General features: G+C 37.9%; 1 protein-coding gene across 10 annotated transcripts in view; it reads right to left on the bottom strand.

The window, feature by feature from the left end:
• Positions 1 to 11,644: 11,644 nt before the first annotated feature.
• Positions 11,645 to 21,011, bottom strand: part of LITAF (lipopolysaccharide induced TNF factor) — a 21,492-nt gene continuing 12,125 nt past the window's right edge. For 6 of the 10 annotated variants that reach the window (XM_085303135.1, XM_085303110.1, XM_085303118.1 and 3 more), the window contains 3 exons: positions 12,749 to 12,931; positions 12,196 to 12,352; positions 11,645 to 11,874 (listed from right to left, as the gene is read on the bottom strand). In XM_085303135.1, the coding sequence (XP_085159261.1) occupies positions 11,766 to 11,874; positions 12,196 to 12,352; positions 12,749 to 12,926 (444 nt within the window). In that variant the 5' untranslated portion in view covers positions 12,927 to 12,931 and the 3' untranslated portion in view covers positions 11,645 to 11,765. Of the gene's footprint in view, positions 11,875 to 12,195; positions 12,353 to 12,748; positions 12,932 to 16,917; positions 16,967 to 21,011 lie in introns of all 10 variants that reach the window. The other 4 variants (XM_085303126.1, XM_085303158.1, XM_085303143.1 and 1 more) reach the window with 1 other exon arrangement.

The following is a 21,011-nucleotide window of genomic DNA, read 5'->3' as shown; positions in this document are numbered from 1 at the left end:
AGCGGCAGTGTGAGGCACAGCCAGGTTGCTGAACACACAGCCTCCGCTTCCCTTCTCTGCTCAGTGCACACACATCTACTCTGGAAGCTACTGCAAGTTTCACATGAATGCTCTGACACTAAATGACCTTAAAAAAGCCTGGCAGAATTACATTCATCTAATTACATTCAAGCACTGCTAGAGGACGTACAAGTACTTGATGAACTGGAAAAAAAAATGTTCTCATAGACAAACTGGGAAATAGTGAAATTCAAGGGTCTCTAATTCCTGTGCAATCACAGCAATTGCCTGTACAAGCACAATGTTTTGCCATTCAAGGGGCTAGTCTGATACAAACCAGACTTCAGCACACACAAAAAATCAGGTCACTAAAACCCCAAGAGATCCTTTTCACCTCTGGAAAATGCACAGATACAATGTTGAAGACTGGCCTAGCAGTCTCATTCTCTTGGGAACGCCTGTGACAAACTTGAGCTGAATTATAGGAATACTCAGAAAGAAGCCCTAGGACAGGCACACACAGCCGCCTCCTTCCAGGACCCGAGCTCCTAGCATCCTCTGGCACTCACCTCAACAACTTAACCCTAGAAATCAACAGGAATGTGCACACTGCAAAAACTGTCAAATCAGCTGCTCATATCTACTGCTGTGTTATACAAGGAACAGCCAAAATCAAACACATGATATTGCTGCACTTCAAATATATGGCACTTGCATGTATCATAGGGAAAGATTATTTTACTTTATTAATACCTTTAACAAAAGATGTTATTAATTAGTACTAATAAAAGCATTCAGCCCTAACTTGCTGTTATTTATAGATCTTTCTTTAAAATAACTTCCTCCAGTAAGAAGATCCATAATAAGTACAATCACCTCCCCTCAAATCTATGGTATATTATATGCTAATAAACCTTCCTGTTCAGCCGTAACTAAGCATCTCCATATTCCTTAGTGTTGCCACCCATTGGAGACAAAAGGTAAGAGTGCCTACTGTTCTGCTTCTGTGCTTTTAGATATTTTGTATGCACCATACATCTGAAGGAAATGCTTTTGTAAAAATATTGCATTTAAAAACACACATTAGCATTACTTGACTGAAGTCGTATTTTCCATTCTCTTGATTCCTTTTTTTTAAAAACTTCAGAAAGGAATGCACTGGTTTTGGAATGAAAATAAGAAAACATTTGTTCCTTCAGCACCCACTCAAATCCATATATATTTTTATTTCCAAATAAAATTTTAAGTTTCTGGAGGACAGAATCATATTTCCCCAAAAAACATTTTACTTCCACATCTATATTTCTCTCCCACTGAATACACTTTTTTATTTTGCAGAATTAATTCTCTGTGTGGAAGTTACTATTTGACTTAAAAAAGTGTGAAGGAACACGTTATTTTCAAGCAAAGTTGATCCCAGTGCTAAAGATACCTGCAAAATCAGAAGATTTTCTGGTAATGCAGAGTCCAGATCACACAGCATAAGAAAAAGATCACTAGGCTATTAATTTTTTATGAATTTTTTTATGAATACACCTATCTATACACAAAAGCATACAGGCATTAACTTCTAAATTCCAGCTGCACTGCATTTGAACAAAAAGAACTCATAATCTCCTTGGAAAAAAATCATCTGGAAATAGCTAATGCATCAGGTAAGAAAATGGCTATTTACCTTCCCTCTCTTCTTTTAAATGGTAGAAAAAGTTAGTGGTAAGTTAATGGCCTTTACAGACAAGAAGTCAGTATTATCTTATTCAAAAACTTTGAAATAAATGGTAAACAAACTTTGAAAAATCCTTTCTGTTATGCAGATTTTTAAGATGTTCCCCACCTGTCTTCAGCACCAGATTCAAGAGCACTCTCAGCTCCTGTGTGGACACCCTGAAAGCTGTGGTCTGGATTTTTAAATGTGCTTATCACAGACAGACACTATGGTAGGCTGAACTTCTGAGAATCAGCACTTTGGTAAGGTAGTCTAAATTTAGAGTTTCTGCTCTTTGATTTGCTCTTAAGTTTAAAATTTTCTTCCATCATTTATTTTTGCTTTAGAAGCAGTACGCATGTGATTTCTTTTCAGATGACAAGAGTAGCATTTTCATGAACTTTTCACTTTTTCAAGAATCCTTCATGTTCCAATACCAGCGAGCACAATTTCAGAATACCAGATTATCACAAATATTTTACATGTTATTTTCAAGTAAGATAACAAATTAACTGGCATTATCTCACTGTTTCTGCTGCCTTCTCCAGTAATGTTGAAGGAAGATGCACTATCTACTGCACTCGTTTAAATGCAGGGTGCCTTCCCAACTGCCAATGTGCAAACCAGGAAGCTCAGTAAAGCAAACTGCTATGCCATGCTGAAAATCAAGACCAAGTTGCAACAAGAATTACTGCAGACCTACAAGCTGTTAACATAACTTACAACATCGCAGATGTTTTGCTAGTGAGATCATTCCTGTGCAGAAATATTTTACATTAAGAGATAAGCATCTTAGCAGAGGAAAAAGTTTCTTCTACTTACTCCCTGAAGCGCCTGTCACAATGACACAGAATAAAATGACTGAATGCAGCCCCATGACCATCAAAATCACCTCCTCAGGCCAGAAGTTAACAAAATCACATTAGTTCTCCTCTCCAAGGCACCTCTGAGGAAGGCAGTGAAAGAAAACTACTTTCACAAAGCAGGAGCTCCTTATCTCAAATCCCCTCTCCCAGACAGGGGAGGGGCTCAGGCAAGGGAGTCGGGTGGGGGGGGGGGAGAGTGCACAGCTATAATAAGGGAGAGAGGCAGATGAACAGGCAGAAACATCTCATTCAAGCTCTGACTGCATTTCATCCCTGTTGCCCTTATACAGAGAGAGAGTGAGGAAGTGTGTGCATTATTAACCTATCAGAAATTAACCAAGAATTCAGTGAAAAATAATGGAGTGCCACAAGATAACAAATGACCAGAACAATCTCATGCAGGGTTAGTAAGGTTAGAAGTAGAGCAGGGAAAGGGGAAGGCAGAGAGGGAGAGAGAAACAGACAGACAGACACCATTCTAACATGTATTTCCTGCTGATTCACTAAAAAGCACAGAAGATGAGGGCACAAACTTTAGGGCTGAAAGAAGTGTTGCGAAGAGCAAAGAGGTTCACAGGGTGCTGCCCACCCATTCAACCGAAGTCTCACATTCAAGAGGTCTCAAAGCTTGCCTAAAAAAAAAATCGACAAAAACACTAAACTACAGTCCATCAGTAGCAATCATGCTTTTACAACCTGTCAAACATATGTCTTCCAGGGTTCACTGAACTTCCGGTAAAGGCCTTCCCTTCCATTCCTGCTTGAGCACATCTTGCTATCTATCTCCTACTTGCGCATTCTTATAGATCTTCCTGGGTACTTGTCACTTCCCTTCCCCAACAACCTATTCCCATGTTTATCCTTAACACAAGTAGGATCTCTGAACACCTGTGTCACAGAGGCATCGTCAAATGCAGCTACTCAGGCACTCTGATATCATCTCTGCTTCGGACGCACAAAAATTTACTTTCTCCCCCTGTTACACCTAACTTCTAACCACAAGCCGCTGGTTTAACAAGACGCACAAACATAAATCACAGATAACAGTCCCAGTCACTGGTGCCACACTCCCCAACTAGTCTGTGCTATCACAGCTTCTCAATATACTTTGCATAAAACAATGACCAAAGGTCAGAAGGAGAGAAAAACATGTCTAAAAAACTGATAAAAAATTGCATGATAACAGACAGATTCCTTTAGCAAAACTCAAGATCTATCAAATCTACACAAGGTTTTGGGATGCCTCAGGCTTGCAGTACATACACAAATCAACAGTACTGCACATTATGCCCAATCATGTAGCAAGACAGGGGAAACAGGCATCTTCCTAAGAGGTTAAACAGGCATTTCACTAAGAAAATTGGTCTCTTCTGAACAGCTTTCAGAAAGGACTGATGGTATTTAATAACACCCACGTTTTAATGATTTAAGAGAAATTCTTAGCTACAGATATTAGTATTTCTATCACTGCTTCTACAGTAACAACACATTCATACAAAAATAAAGCATTTACAATAGAGGGTGTGTCATGGAAGAAGAGTTCTCACTAAGGATTAGCAAACAAACTTTCTGAAAAGATTCAAGACTGGAGCAACGGAGTTTTCACTAGTAAATAGTGGACATTATTGCAAACAGCTACACATACACTTAGTTTTAAGCACAAGTAATCCTGTTAAATGTAAAGGCTAAAATAAATGCAGACACAAAACAAACGGAGTCAAGAGAATCTGAAATGTTTGTAAGAACAGAGTGGTAGCTATTTAGAAGTGACCAGTGATCTTTGGACACCTGAGAACAGGACAGGTCCAGTTTCAGACATCACTCAGGGATCCAATATCCAGCATGTAGCTGCATTTCTCCCCTTCTGATACCAAACTGAGCATCAAAGTCAGTAATAAGTAACACTGTGAGCCACAGACTAAATACTGACATAGAAGATCCATTAAAAATAACAGATATTGCTACTTTCTACATAAAACATTAATTGTTTTTGAATTAAACAGAACTACACTTCAATAGATTACAACTCAGAGTCAAGTTGTAATCAGTTCAGGTCTCTGAAGTAAGGTTTGACATTCATAATCTTTTTTAGGCTCTGATCCCAAGGTAAATTCAAAGCAGACAGAACTGCTAGAACTCATCAATGTCAAAGGGCTCAACAGCAGGGCAGAGCTCAAGGATTTGGGGTTTGTTAGAGGTGATTATGTTTTTGAAAAGAGAGTTCAGTGTTACCTGTAACTTCCTTTAATATCCATTGTGTTCCAATTGACTTGCTCTGATTTTTCAGTTAAAACTGCAAACCACACTTTCCAAAAAAATAAAACTTGCATTTTAAGTTTCAGCTCTGGGGTTCCCATTCTTAGTGAATAAACTATATTTAAAAAAGGAAAGAAAAATACATTGTTACAGATGTATGAGCATACACAAATATTTTTATATGAGTTTGTTTCCGTTTTTATCTTCAGTTTCATAAAACTACTACTAATTWTATATATATATATATATATATATATATATATATATATATATGTAAAATCATTAACAAAACTGAGGCTTTTTTGTCAAATACATTCCAAACAACTTTTCTCAGTATATCACAGACTTTGGCCCTGCACACTTAAACATCACAATTAAGAATCAAACATTGGATTTACATCAGAATAATTCATGCATGAAAAAGCCAAATCTTTAAGATAAAACATATATCATTAGTATTCTGTACTTCATTAGCTTCTTTCATTCAAGTGGATTGATAAGTACAGGATTCAGTCCAAAATTGAAAAATAAGCCCAATGTCTTTCAMATACATTTTTCTACCTCCCAAAATTACCATTTTCTTAAAGCAACAAGTATTCCCCTCAAAATAAACAAAAAAGCTCCTGAAGAGAAATTTCCAATACAGTGCTTTCCCAAATAATTTACTCCTACTTTTTAAAATGCTCAGGAAAATTAGAAAAAAGTCCTGCAAACACATTAGTTTAACGATACTCAGGAGACTTGTGCTGGCAGCAAGTTTCAGAAAAGTATTCATTTTAAAGGTTATTATACTCAAGGTTATAAAATGAATTGAAAGCAAAATACTATCTCATACAAAATGAAATAAGGATGTACATGAACACTGACAACAAACAGTAAATAACTGATTTTCATTTCAATAAATAACATACGTACAATATTTTCAATATCCCTGATGAAGTCTGAGCAGCTTAGTGGTTATCGCAGTGAATTTTGAAAGAGTTATCTCAAGGCTGTTTCTTCTTCAGAATGACAGTGGGAACAGGCCACTTAATTCCTCTACTACTTCTACATCTGAAAAGTCTACACTGCAATCGCCAAGAAATCTGAGGTTTAACAGACTAGTAAAGTCTTTTCTGTAAAGGTCCTGTGAGCTTTCTTTAAATTATTAAAGCATTTGCATTTAAGTCAAAGAATCAAAAGCAAAAGGTGGCCCTTGGTCCTGGCTCCACAAGCGCTGCGGCAGGGATGGCCTCACGGCCCACGAGCTCCACAGGTTTTCCTGACATCCCTGGCACTACACACCTCCAAATCTAGCCGAAGGGCAGAGGTTTAGGGAGCCCAATAAGAAAACATACCAGTCCTTGAAATCCCACACGTGTGCTTTTCTAACCACTCAGTGTCACAGTGGGTTTAAGTATTTCTGGACCTTACTGTAAAATGTTTACAAAAACAAACCACATTCTGTCAGAGCCACCCCACAAGCTGGTGTTGTGGGGAGGGAGGAGGCAGGGAAACTATCCCCGAGACAGGCAGCAGGCCAGGAAATCTTCAGAAGTAAAATAAAACAACAGAACTTGAGGCAAAAAATAATCTTAAAAAAGTGATTTCAGTGAATGAAAATAAAACYGAATATAGGTAACACTTCTAGATATTTACACTTTTCAGAACGTCTACCAAAACTAACTACGTCATTTAAAAAAAGCACCCTTCCCGCAGCCGCCACCCCCCAGCCCCGCAATGGCTCAATCCCTCGGCAGAGGGGGACCGCGCCGCCTCGCGCCGCCTCGCGCCGCCTCGCGCCGCCTCGCGCCGCCTCGCGCCGCCTCGCGCCGCCTCGCGCCGCCTCGCGCCGCCTCCTGGCGGGAGGGAGCCGCGCCGCCTCCTCCCGCTCCTCCCTCCCTCCCCCCGCCCGCCCGCCTCCTCCGTGACTGGAGGCGCCTCCGAGCGCGGCGACGCTGCCTGTGTCGCCCCGGCTCTGCCCCGGGGGGCTTCGCCCCGTCTCCCAACTGCTCCGCTGGAGCCAAGGCAGCGAGGGGTGGAACTGCAGAGCAGGGGTACGCGGCCTTTGCACTGCTGTTACTGGGTCGCAGAAGAGGCTACCCCAGGTTTACTGCTGACAGACACGCTCTCATCCCAGGGCTACGGACTCTCCGGGAAAGCAGGAGATGCAAAGGCCTTAGGCTAGCAGAAGGAAAAAACCTCTCACATCCATAAGAAGGATGATACTGGTGTTTCCTGTCGGAAGATTGAAGGCTGCAGGCCATAAGGAGCTTCCCTACAGCTCCAAACATGCACACACACACACCAACACACACACATGTATAAATACCAACGAGTTGTATGAAGCAAAACAAAACTGCCTATTTTTAATGTCTCCAAACCACAGCCACCTGTACAAAAAGACACTAGATTTTCCGATTGTTCAAAAAAAAAAAAAAAAAAAAAAAAAGGTATAAGGAGCTCTTCTGAAATTGGCAGCCTTTACCATATATCTTTTAGTGTCCTGGTTGGAGACAGTAATAAAACACTTGCAAATCAAGTATAGAAAGAAACTGCACGTTATGCAAGACAGCATTCACCTCACAAACAAAAACAACAACAACAAAAAAATTAAGTTAATGAATTTATATCACATTTATAAAATCCTGCAAAGGTTAATTTGCCAGAAGACACAATCCACTTGAACTATATACTTCAAGTGTACACACATTTGTCATAGTACTTGCAATTAAAATTTTTATTACTAAATTTTATTACTACAGTTTTTATTACTAGCACATTCACTTATTAATCTTTTGTTGCTCAGTTTTGAGGAGTAATTAACTGCTTTGGAGCACACTAATCGCAATTTCTTCCAAAGAGTCTGTGTGGGTAGGCAGATAGAAGTGCTTTCACAAACACTTCAATAAATAGCTTTTTAAAACCATTCTGCTCTTAGCGCAACAACTCCCTTCTTGTAGGCTATCAGCTGGGTACTTATTTGTTTTAGCAGTTCCTGATCCTTCTTTCATGACAAAACAAGTTTCATTTCCTTCTGGCTCACATGCCATCAGAATTAACTAGATCTGAACACTGGGCAAGTTCTGTTGGTTAAAAATAGAAGTAATGGAAATAACACAGTCAGAGGAACAGAAAGCTAGTCAATAATAAAGGCAGTGGTAGGGGAAGGCTTCAACTGATCTCRCCATGTGAGGCTGGAGGAGTTCAGACGTCCATGCCCCTTACGGATTTGTGGAAACAGTATGAGCTCAAAGTCAGTATGCCACTGCTGTATGTGTAAACAGAGGAAAAACACAACTCAAATGGCTTATTAAGCAACATTTTAGTTAATTTGTTGATAAAACTCAGTGCACTGTAACAAGGTTGTAGGAGACACTAACCTTGCCATCCTGTATTTTCTGCATCTCAGTAAGACAAATTGCTGAAGCATATTGCTTCAATCTACCCCAAAACAAAACAAAACAAAAAATAAACATGAAGTTAACCTTACATGATTAATAGGGATTGTTTCCCATTGAACATTATATTTAATAATGATTTTCTCCCTACTCGTCACCGGTAAGCAAGTACAGCTTGCTTGTATTCTAACTGAAAATTTTACCCAAAGGAGTTCCAGCATTTTTCAATGAAAAAATTTAAGATCTAAATTACAGGAAAATAGCATTATCATTCTCTCAATCATAAGATAAATTTGAGATATAAACATGTCAGTAATTTTTATATCACTTCCACTACTCTTTTGGGGGTCATTAACAATTCCACGAAGACTGAAAATACATTTTGCTGAAGTGTCATTAGTAGCCACAGCTTGGATCTCTTCACTTTAGCCCCAAAGACAAGAAGCTTTCAGGGGCAACAGCTCCTTCTCCCACTTTCTACAGAGCTGCTGACTGCCACTGCACGCCCCCACTTTCTCGCTTCAACACTTCCCTGGGGAGAGGGAACGGTGCGGGTAGGGGCATGTGCTGAGATGACACAGAGTCATCCCAGCACTCAGCCAGCAGAAGGAAGCAGAAAGCACGAAACATGGAGCACTGCATGGAGAGATGACAGGGCAAGGCGGGGGCAGGAGGCACAGGACCCAAAYACCTCAGTAGCACAGGCTCAGGACCTCGGGTACCATTTGGGTAGGGGACATGTTCAGAACAGAAATATTTGTAAGGACCATCAGGACATCAGCCATCATGTTAATGCTCTGTTTTCTTACCTCAGTATCTGCACCGAGCTAAAATGTCCTGTGCTTGTTGCACGAAGTACTGCTAAAGGACAGTTTAGAAACTACTTTGGGAAGTCATACTAGGGAAAAAAAAAATCCTGCTTCCACAGAGACCAAGATATTCTAACATTTTCAAATGCAGTTCTGTGTGTAAGCAGCATATCTGTAGTTGAGAGAATGCCATTTATCAGAGACCTGGTCCAAGTAAGACATAGAAAAGTTTCACTCTACAATTACATTTCTTGACTTAATTTTTTAATATGTCAATCATTCATATATTTGGAAACATTCTGTTAACAGATTTTCCAATTTTAAGCATTAGATACAAAAGATAATTTTTATTCTAAATACAACCATTTTTTAAAAATAAACAGTAACTTCAACATAATCAAAAAGTATTTTCACAGTTACAGCCTGCATTTGTCTATCTATAAAAAGTTTAACAAAACAAGTTATTTTGGCACATCCCATAGATAATTCTATACACGTAAAAGAACAAAATATAGGCTTTGTATTTATGAAAATTTAAGACACAAAAAGTTTTGGCAGATTGCTTAATTAGATGGAGTAGCCACCCACATTACATGTCTTATGGTCCGTAAGAGGAGTTAAAAGAGATGCAAGAGACTGTGCCTATAAAACAAAAAAATCCCACATAATTATTTACTGTCAGTGTTCTTTCTGCATTGTGGTGCTATCAACTCAGATTTTCCAAGCATCACTTTGTAAAGAACAGGGAGTTAAGGGAATAATGATTTGAAGACTTACTCACCAAATGCATGGAAGGTAGTATTGTCCAAAGCAGACAGCTAAGGCTGCAGAAAGAACTTAAAATCCTCTCATCAAGCAAGAAAAAGTTTAGAAACACTACATGCTTCATTGTTTCTTTCTGTCTTGCTCTGACAATAAACTGGCAAACAGTACATTTGTGAAAGCCAGAAGGGGGAAAAAAAAAAAGTACTGCTTTAGAGCAATGCATATGACCTTCATAAATTAGGATCAGTGCCTGTTTCATCAGAGTAGAAAAAGCCTCTCAGCCTGWCAATAATATGATCTCTGCATTTAAAACTGGATTGCAGCTTCAGACCTCTTATCTTGCAGAACATCCCACGGCAACTGACCCACACAAACCTCCCAATGTAAATTCTGTCTACTACAGAGAGATATTGGATCATAAACTTCTTCCAAATACACACAGAAGTTCTTAAAACCACTTGCAGACCAACCCACAAAAAGCAGCTGTTTAGAACAATTAAGTAACAGCATCAGCTCTAGAAGTGTGTATTTGTGATCCAGAGGAGTCCTGAATTTCAAACATTAAATGTTGAAAGACTTTACAAATGTTAACTTAGGCCAAATACATACAGAAGGCACATTTGGCAAGAACAATAAATGCAATGTTTATTTATATATTTGTGTTTATTTTAGAGTTTTACCTTTACACAAATTAATACAGTGTTAGAATCATAGCCTATGTCTAAACACCTGACTGCATTTTCTAGACAGGTATCATTCAATGCATCAGGATGGTATTTGGACCTGGCCTGCTGTTTATATGTCATGTTGAAATACTTCAGCCTTCAGAGCCTCATTCCTTAATTTTTGTGACTGATGTCTTAAATGAATTTATCCAAGTTAAGTTTCTGAAAGCAGAATTTATCTTTCATTTAGAAAAATCAGAGTACAAGTCTAAATAATCATCAGAAATTCCTTAACAAACATGTTACCTTAACAAAAAAATAGCAATTCATAAATGGATCAACAAGTAAAAGTACAGTTCCTGTATTTGTGTTTTGCAGGCAAAATTCTAGCCTTAAGAAAAGGCTGAGGTTTGTTTATAATCTATCAGTTGACTTGTGTAAATGTAAAAAGAAGCCTTTCAATGCTATCAGAATTTCCCCTGGGGCAAGGGAAGAGGGAACTTTTCACAGACTTATAAATCAAGAGTAAAAAGAAAAAAAAAAATGTGAAAAAAATGTCTGTAAAAAACTCCTGCATGAACATCTTTATTACAAAGTGGAGATATGACAAAACTCAAAACTGGCAAGGAAATTTAGATACTAGATGGAAACACCATTGGCACAATAACCTGAATTAACTATTTGGTAAAGCTGCCTCCAAGAAGGAACAAACCTCAGGGTTTGGTCCTCTTTCACTGAAAAAACGTGAAAGTGAATTTCAGTGCTCGTAAGAGGTGCCCAATTGATAACACTGTGAACAAATTGCTTCTTTTGCCAAAGAGGGGTGCCTGTCTCAGAGGCGAGCAATCTCCTGTCAGTTTGTTATCAGTGCTGTTGTAAAGGCATCACCACCAAGCATGAGCCTGTCWGCATCTCCATGGAAGTTCTCCTCTGGTCTGTGCTGAAGCTGTGAGCAAGCACACCAGTGTGCAGCATGACTGGGATAACATTAACTGGACCAATGTCATCAACCTGTTTTGCATAAAGCAGAAAGGGACATTTGGTCGCTACCAACTGGTGCTGAACTAAGTGGCCCATAAAGATTATATATCTTTTTTATAGACCTAAGTCAGAGTTCCCTTTAGAATTTCTTATTCAAATATCTAGCAATACACATTCTTTTTTTTTTTTTTTTTTTTTTTTTTTTTTTTTTTTTTTTTTTTTTTTTTTTTTNAGTCCAATGACAGGATGACAGAAGTCTCCATCAAGTTTCAGAAAGGGCTTAGCAGAGGTGCTAATAAACCTCAGCAATCAATCTTTATCAATAATCTAAACACTGCCTACAAACGCTTGTAAGAACCAACTAATGCTTTGCAGTTTGGACAGGAGTGATCCACATCCCGGAGAGCATCAATGCAAAATGGAATTAAGCAGCAACCAGCTATACACCTGCAAAGATAAAATATACTATTTTATGACTTCTTACAAATCACAAGAAGGTAAAATGTATTTCCTATAGAAGTTCTCTGCAAAACTTAAATCATGAAGCTTTAGGGAGAACACACATGGCTTGGGGGACTTCATTCGACTGTCCTAGAGCTGCATCAATGTCCTGTAGGAGTTGAGCAGATGTGGGCTACTCAAACCATAAGGTCAGGTCCCACACAGAATGTGAAAGCAACAAAGCCTTGAAACTATCAGATCTTTATTACTCCAGGATCTAGAAAAGATAATAGGAGAAATATAAAGTGCAAATGTGAATCAGCTTACCCCAGCAGGCAGAGGCCACCACATGATAGCCAAGCCAGCGCTCCCGAAGTGTATGAAAGATGCGTCACTATCATCTTGTTACAGGAAGGGCAGCACATCTGAACCGGGCGGTCATAAAATACTACTGGTTGCTGCACATACACAGTCTGAACTGTAACTGAGCAAAGAAACATAGTCTTTATCAATGTGTAACTAAGGAAGAAAGGAGAGTTAATCAGCATTCTCTGAACTAGACTCAGCCATTACTCTGAAATACTTGAGGATCAAGGCAATGTAAWAAACAATGATCAAGACAAATTACCATGAAATTTCCTAATGGAGGAACACATTTAAGAGTAAGTCTGTGTTAAAAACTGCAGAAAGCCAAATGTTGTTACTGACACTAGCATACATTCAAGGCATCACAAGACTTGATTCACCTTATTCCCTTCAAAACTATTATTGGTGATTGGGCGACACTTGTAAGTCATGATCCCTAGATTTCTGCACAGCATCTGTTATAGCCACTTGATGCCTCTTCAATGTGAGGTTCTGCACAGTATTTCAGGCTTACCAGGGTTAGGCACTGGCCCAGGCTGTACAACGTATGGAGGAGGGTTCATTCCCTTTGCATTTGGTCTTTGCCCAGGTTCTGGAGCAGGATAAGGGTGAGGATAGTTAACATTGATTCCTGTTGTCTCCTCGTAAGAAGGCGGTGCAGATGGGCCAGGGAAGCCACTAGGAGCAGACATTGTATCTAAAATACAGTGGAGATAAAGGCATAACAAAATATTTGTTTAGGAAAAGTGACAACTAAATAGGCTGCATACAGACAGAGTGCAAGAAGACAACTAGATTAAAATACATATTTACCCACAAAAATGTATTGACTTTTTTGTTTCTTAAATATAAATCTTGATTTTTTTGTTGTTACTTCCTACTGTCCTGGTCACAGGACAGAAAAAAACCCCAACCAACCAACAACCCCCACCCACCCACCCACACATATTTTCCCACAACCACTCCTTGCTGAAAATGCTGTAATAGTGAGACTAGGCATCTTTACTAGTATAGGAAGAAGCTAACTAGCAGTCTCTGCTAGCTCTCCAAAAACCGTAATTCAGATCCTCCAGCTCCCCTCAAAAAGCAAAAAATATCAAGGATCACACAGTGGTTGACAAGTCACAGGAGTGTGAAGAAATGAAGGGGGGGTGAAGCTCAAATATTTAAAACAGAATATTTATTTCTGCTGTGATCTGAAATGAAGAAATATTTATACTGAAGAAAAAAGAAACCCCAAACAAGTCAGCAGATCAACACAATTCAAAGCGGTTAGAATCCTCAAATATGTATTGTATCTCTAAAATATGTCTAAGTGTTGCCTTTACAATGAGACTGTTAATGTAACTTTCTTCCATTAATTATCATATTATTTCATTATAGAATATAAGAATAGCAACCCCTGCTCTTTCCCAAAGTAGAAAGACATGATTGCAATTTCAATTCACATTTCCCCTCTTTCTGCATACCTACCAACTTCCTATATTCACCTCAACAGCTTTGTTCACTCTGTCATGATATCAGTGCTAATTCAGAATCTCCCTTTACCTCCTCCTAAGGACTATCAAACAGCTCCAAATTAGAACCACACTCCATTTTCTTTTGCTCCATGCTTCATTACTCTGTATACATTTAGGTCTTTCCATTCAACAGTATCTGGGATGAGAAACATGTATTTGGAACATTAATTCTATATGCTTATGGTAATGCAGAAGCTATAATTAACTAGTACAAATAAAAGGAACAAGAGAAATAGCATGGATGAGTGAAAAAAAAGTTTAAAAATAAAAAATATACATACAATAATACAGCACTACTCACAAAGCTTGCTGCTTTCTCTCCTTGGTATTGATAATCCTGTCAAGTGTTGCTAAGTTTTGATACAAATATTCTTATACTGAAGAGTTAAAACAGCGGCTAAAACAAATGCTTTACTGAATAGAATTAAATACATTGATGGCCAGTAATAATTAATCATTGGTAAATGTTCCTCTTCCCCTCTCTTCCTCCACTCTTTTTTCCTTTTTAAAATAGCAGTGAAGGGGTTCTTTCATTAAGGCAGCTTGCTGGATACATGCACTGTCTTTGTGCAAGGTCTTCTAGACACCAGCCTAACAATTCTTCCCGAAGACCTTAACTTTTTATATCGCAGCTAGGGACAGCACCAAAAGGCAAGTAACAGGTTTAAACATAATCAAATAAGCTAACTCAGAGGCCATATGCTTCAAAAACTATTTGCAAGATTAACAGCCCAATTTCTTTTACTACATTATATAAAAATGACATCTCATTCCCCCTGAAAATTGAAATACCGAGGGACATAGCTGAGTACTGATACCAGCTGATTCAAAGCTGAACATTCAAGACTTAAGTTCAGACTCAGTTTAACTCACTCGGCCAAAATCAATGAACAATCATTTTCTCTGAAGCTATGCTGTGGATTTTTAAAAACCCAAAAATGTGCTGCAGGGAGGCAGCCCAACATGCTATTTCACTACATGAAAGGAGGAACAAAGTAAAATTGAAGAATCCCTGAAAAGATTGACATTGCTTATCAAGACCTTGCTGCCTTTCTGGCCCTGCAGACAAGAAAGGGGAAAAATTCTCAACAAAAAACCTGGCAAACTCTTAAGCTGTTAAAATGCCTTTGGGGAACTTGGTTTCTGAGAAAAAGGAAAATCACGCACTCTTTCCCACAGAAGTCAATACACAGTTACAACAGGCTGTGGAAGAAAAAGCCATAAGCCAATGGAGTAACTGTGTTGTACAATAACCTACTGCACAATAGTTTTCACATACAGTGACGTAAATAATCCTTTTACTTTTTAAGAATGATTACTTTGCAATAACAAAATCTCTGGTAAAGTAATCTGTTGCAAAGTTCAGTATCTATGACCACCTTTATCCAGTACACCTCATTTCATTCTATTTATGCATGTAGATGAAGTCCAAACTTTGTTTGCTGTTATCAGCAAAATTTAATACTTAATATCACAGTTCTAACTATTAATTGCATCAGCAAGACTCATCCCAGGTAAGAATCTAGCATTCTGTGTACAGATCTGCATATAAAATGAACCAAAAGAACAAGTACGGAGTTTTTTCACTGCATATTCTTCAAGACCACCTTCTCACAGAAATGTCTTGATATATAAGAACAACAACCCTAAAGCCAAACCATTCCACACTTCTGAATTGACTCATGGAATCCTACTATTAGTGAACGATGGAAGTACTGCCTAACAAGCCCCTTTTTCTTTTGGTCTCCTAAAACCTGGCCTTTTGTACCACCTAAAATGCAACCCTCTTTCCATCTATCACACAATAAACCCCTATCTTCTTCACTCAGAAGAACATGAATTGATTATCTAGGCAGCAGGACTGCAGAGAAGGATCCAGGAGATCTATCAGATCAGAAGCTGAATAGAAGCTGACAGTGTCACGAAAATGGCAAGCACCACACAGGGATTCTTAAGGAAAAATAGTACCTGTAAGAGAGCTAAAAGAGTTCTTCCTGTATCATAAAGCCCCCATGGGAGTATGGGAGCATCATATCTAAGAAACAAATAGGTGAAGAGATTCCAAAGAACTGCAACAAGAACAGTTGAACAGGCTAGAAAACAGGACTTCTGAGAAAAAGCCGAAGATTAACTTCTTTAGTTTAAAGGAGAGAACAAAAAGAATAATGAGGAGAGACGTCAAATATATAAAAGGCAAAAGTACTGAATAAACTTCTCTTTGAGTAAACTGCTGGCAGCACAAAGAGTAGGAAGATTAAGTTACAGAAAGAAAATTTTAAAATACTATTTTTTTTTCCTAATGGCTAATAGCAAGGTTATTTAAGCATTGGATAAATTGGATAGGGAATTGTGGAGCCTCCAGTGCTGAAGGTTTTAAGAGCAGTTACATATGTCAGAAATGATGTATGTATGTAATTGGGCATAAGGGGATTAAAGAAACACTTGGCATCCCTTCCAGCTGTATTTTCTGCTATTTCAGCGCTATGTTTTAAAAATAAATGCAACTTCTTTTAATTTTAAACACGTAATTACTTCAGTGTACACTGTTCCAAAAGTTAGATGCTTGACCTTGTGAAGAAATTAAGGCCCAACCCTGAACAAATTGCTTGTAAACCAAACCTCCACCCTCAGATTTCATGGCAATACAGGGTCTAGAACTAACTGAAAAATCAATTTCAGCTATACAAAACCAACCAGGGTTATAAAAAAGTTCTGGAGTATCCAAGTAATCTGAGCTTCAGGTAAGATGGTAAATGCAGGAAGCTGATATGGTAACAAGCATGAACCTAAAGAAAGATTAGATAGTAACATAAACAAAACTCAGAAGGACATTCTAAAAGGGATTTTCAGTATTTTATTTTAGCCTAGGCTAGACTTGCAGCTTGGATCAATAATTATGTGATATCAATGTGCAGCAGTGCTACAAACTGCATAGAAGTGATTGAGATACCCTGAATGAGAGAAATATYAAGTTGAAGGTTAAGTGCGAATGTGTAAATGTGACTGACAAGTCAAGAACTTCAACTACTGCTCAAAAAAATCAAAATGTGTTAACAGAGCATAATTCATTAAGTTGAAAGGAAACCTATGACACGACAATATCTCAGTGTCTGCATCCAGTGGTATCTGGCTGAACCAATGTATTTAGAACAAATGCACCTACCAGAAGAGCAAGTTTAGTGAATGAACTTCTCTAACAGCAGCAAAAAGCCCTGGAAAGATAAAGAGACACAAACTTCATATTACGGAAATCTAATCTAATAAAAACCCCTGTATCAAAAGCAGAAAAAACTTCTGGGAAGTTGATTTCTTAAGGCCACATGAACAAGAAAAGAGCAACAGTAGGGGAAAACAGAACCTGACAAGTCATGTTACCAAGTACAACACTGCCTATTGATTAACCAGAGCTGAATCCAGGAATTTCAGGGTGGTTCTTTTGACTTCAAGCAGGGGAAAGCCATCAAACAAAAAAAAACAAAAAAAAAACAAAAAAAAAACAAAAAAAAAAAACCCAAAATCCCAAGTAAGCAAAGTAGTTGATATTTTTAGTAGTTGATTATGCCATAAGAGAAACCAAACATTAAAATATTATACCAGGAATAAAAATTCYATATCAGGAATCAAATAAAATTCTAACCCAAGAATAAAAAATTCTAAAAAAAATTCTGGTATAGAATTAAAATCCTATACCAGGAATTGACATAAGGAGTAAGCAAGGACAGCTACACAAGACTGACATGCCAAAAGCTACACGTGGATTAAAACAGCAGTAGAGTCAAGCAGTTCAGTTGCTCTCATAAGCTGTCTTAATCTATTAGAATTTTTTTATTTCATATTTTCATATTAATGAAATAATTTGTTTTCTACTCAAATAGTTTCAAAACTCCAACTGTCCTGAAAAATCCCACTAATGACTGCAACTCAATGTGATCCTTAATTAAGTACAGCATAACCAGTACTATCCTGCCTGCAGCCAACTGCTGAATTTGAAACTGCAAAATTTCAACAGATCAGTTTAACTCAAAAGCTCACAAAACCACTTTATTTTCTAACTGTGAGAACCAGCATAAGGTAACTTACTTTGTTATCTAAAAACTAATAACATATTTAGCCATCAGAASTAATACATTCTTCACAGTTATTCATGCATTTTATAAAAAAGATTTGTTTGAAACTTGAATATTTGAAAAAGTTAAGTGTTAAAAGAGTTAAAGAGTTTAATGAATTACCCATTTTAGGTGCACCAAGGTATAAGAAAGATAAATATGCCTCTTACTGGTAAACAAAAGCTGACTATAGTAGTTTAGTTAGTAAGTTTTAGAAATTAGTGAATTGATCAGGGAGTCCAAAGCTCTGCACAAGTCCTAAAAAAGTCTCAGAAAAACTTCACTGTTAAAATACTGGAAAGGTAGTATAGCATATCAAAGCTGGGTGACATTTTATAAAAATAGATCAGCTTTGCAAAAGATATCAAATTTCACAAGCAGACTAAATTGAGTGATTTAGCTATTTTCCAGATTTTTTGAATTGCTGCCACTCTGTACAGCATCCTTTTCTGGACCTCTCAACTATAGCAACAATTTGCAGGTGTCTAAGAGACACACCTCTTGCAAACTTCCTAACAAGAATATGAAAAATTGGGAGTATCCCCCAGGATTTAACACCTCACAGTCACCTGTTCTAGGAGTAAAGCACTTTCATCCAACCTTGTCTGTTTCATGTGAAACTAAAGCACTTCTCTTCATTTGATTAAGTCCATTTACTTTATAAAAACAGATTATAAATACAAAGTAAAAATATAAACATAGTTATATTACTTTTTCACATGACAATAAAAACATTTCAGTAAGATTTTTGTCAAATAAAAAGTTTACAGACACTTGTAATCTGAGTCAACTAAAACTAATACCAAACATGTCCCAAGTCAATGATTTCAAATAAAAACAAAGTTGCAAAGTTTTCGAGAAGTCTATATTTTATCTGAGATAGCATTCTCTCTCTGAATAACCTAATCTCTAAGCCTTCTCTTTCGAAGAATGAGAAGAAAAATTTGACTCTGAGTTATCTTAAAACATGATTCATTATATTCCATTATTCTCACAAGTATCAGGAAAGTCAAGTGTACCACAAAGTCATCTACAAGTTGCATATATGCAAGTAGAAAACATCAAAACAAGCTCAAAGAAGAATATGCAAACACTGCAAGACCAAAGACCAGGTGCTCTTTCACTCTGACACGTGAGAAGTTTCCMTTTACATCTGGAAGTTTCAGATCCAAATGCCACTACATAAGGAGAAGTGAGCAATTCTAGCTTCTGTACCCAGGCTCTCACCACTCTTTTGCTTGCAGCTTCTGAAAGTGCTTGTGATAAAACAAATACCACTGGCTTTAGCTACCCACCCCATTCCATTCTTCTGCTCCTAGTCAAAGCCTCTTGTGTTTCAGGTGCACAGTAAGGCAGCTGCTGACTCACTGTGCCCAGGAGGGAAAACACCAGCTTCCCCCRCCACATTTTTCCTTTCATTCATTCTCTCAAGCGAAAGAATCACAGATGATTAAAGCCATTTGCACTACTCCCAGTCATAAGCATATACTGAAGCAAAGCAACCTCCCAGTTCCTCCCTTTCTACACATACCTATTGTTCTACGTACAGAGTAAAGTTGGCATAAACGGAGTGAAAAAGTTGGTAAAAGCTACACCGTTCATAAGCCACTCTATTCAAACGAAACCAGCTCATTAGATTAGTTACTTATGTTTGCTGGAGACCAGGAAGGTGAATAACAAATCCCAGAGACAGATTGATGCATGGATACCCTCCATTCCAACAGAGAATACTGTGCATAGCTCTTTATCACTTTTATAACTGCACTAAGGGCACATGGATTCTGGGGAACAGAAACCTTTTAAAACTGTTGAACACCAAGCAAAACTAAATAGCATGTACAAGTTTTTGCTTATAAATTTCAGTTTATTTCAATGCCCTTTCCCCTATGTCAATTCCTAAACTATAAACCCATATAGCAATTTGAAACCACAAGCAGGGTTTGTATTCCCTCTGCCCCCCAAAAATTCTCTCTCTACCCATAACTGATTTAAATACAGTAAGGGAATTTGTAGGATACCTCAAAAAAAAAAAAGTGCAATACCAAGCTAAATTTTCCTTTTATCTTGCTATTGGAGAAAGTAATTCCAGTGCATCAGAACTTTCCTGGACACTCACGTGAGGAACTTGCTAACCAAGGATTCATTATAAAGCCAAGATTCTTACAGCTTTCCATCACAGGCTCAATGATTTACACCTGAAGAAAATCAGCCAGGATACAAATTTGACTTGGAACTAAAATCAGACTTAGAGGCAGTAGGGTTTATCAGGGTTATGTCTCATCAGACAAAAAGTGCTGTCCCATAATATTTAGGTAATGAATTAAACCTTAGGTTGTGACCTACATAGTTTTTAAAATATATATGCAGCTTTCCCTAGTACATCTTCCCACAACAGAGGTAAAAAGCTGGGCAGTTTCTTCAGAGTACTAATTCAAATGGCAAATTGTAAGATCTAGTGTAGACGTGGAAGACAGCAATCTTACTCCGACCTTCTTCATCAAGGTGTATACAGGCTTTACAGGAAAAATAAAGAAGAATGTATGTTTGTAACAGTCCAGAAACTACATAGGTTTTACTTAACATGCCTGAAACAATAACAGGTTGCCTTGTGATAACCTATTCATGCTACATCTGCCAGATAATATACATTTATGTATTAGCTTATGTCATTCTCTTACCTAGGAAGGGAAATGTACTCAAGGCTCCCTTCCCTGAAAGGGGCAAATTTACCAGGGGCTATTCTTGGTGTCTTGCTCCCAAATACAAAGAGATGGAAAAAGCCACAGAGCTGCAGCTCTGTGTTTCCCTTCCCTCCTCCCATTCAGTTCATGACGGGGCTCAGACAGAGTCAGTCTGGCTCCACTCCTTTCACTTATCTCCACCTAACAATAAATAATTCATAGTTTTGGTGTTTAACTATTGAATATTGAATTGAACTAATCATTAACACTTCAAATCATAGAACGTATTCCCCATCTTAGCAGAGATTTTTTGATCATGCCCAGGTCACTTTATTAAGATAATGTAGTATAAAATTGCAGCTTTTTTCTGAAGACGGGATGAAAACGTGTATTCTAAGAACAGAGAGGTTTTTTTTAGTTTTTTTTTTTTTTAGTTTTTTTTTTGCACAAGGACAGAGACAGAACTGGAA

This window comes from Rhea americana, unplaced genomic scaffold (assembly GCF_003343005.1).
Source record: "Rhea americana isolate MKP2758 unplaced genomic scaffold, rheAme1 scaffold_10, whole genome shotgun sequence".
Classification (NCBI taxonomy): Eukaryota; Metazoa; Chordata; class Aves; order Rheiformes; family Rheidae; genus Rhea; species Rhea americana.
Note: the sequence above shows the minus strand (reverse complement) of the source record. Positions and strands in the feature narration are given on the sequence as shown.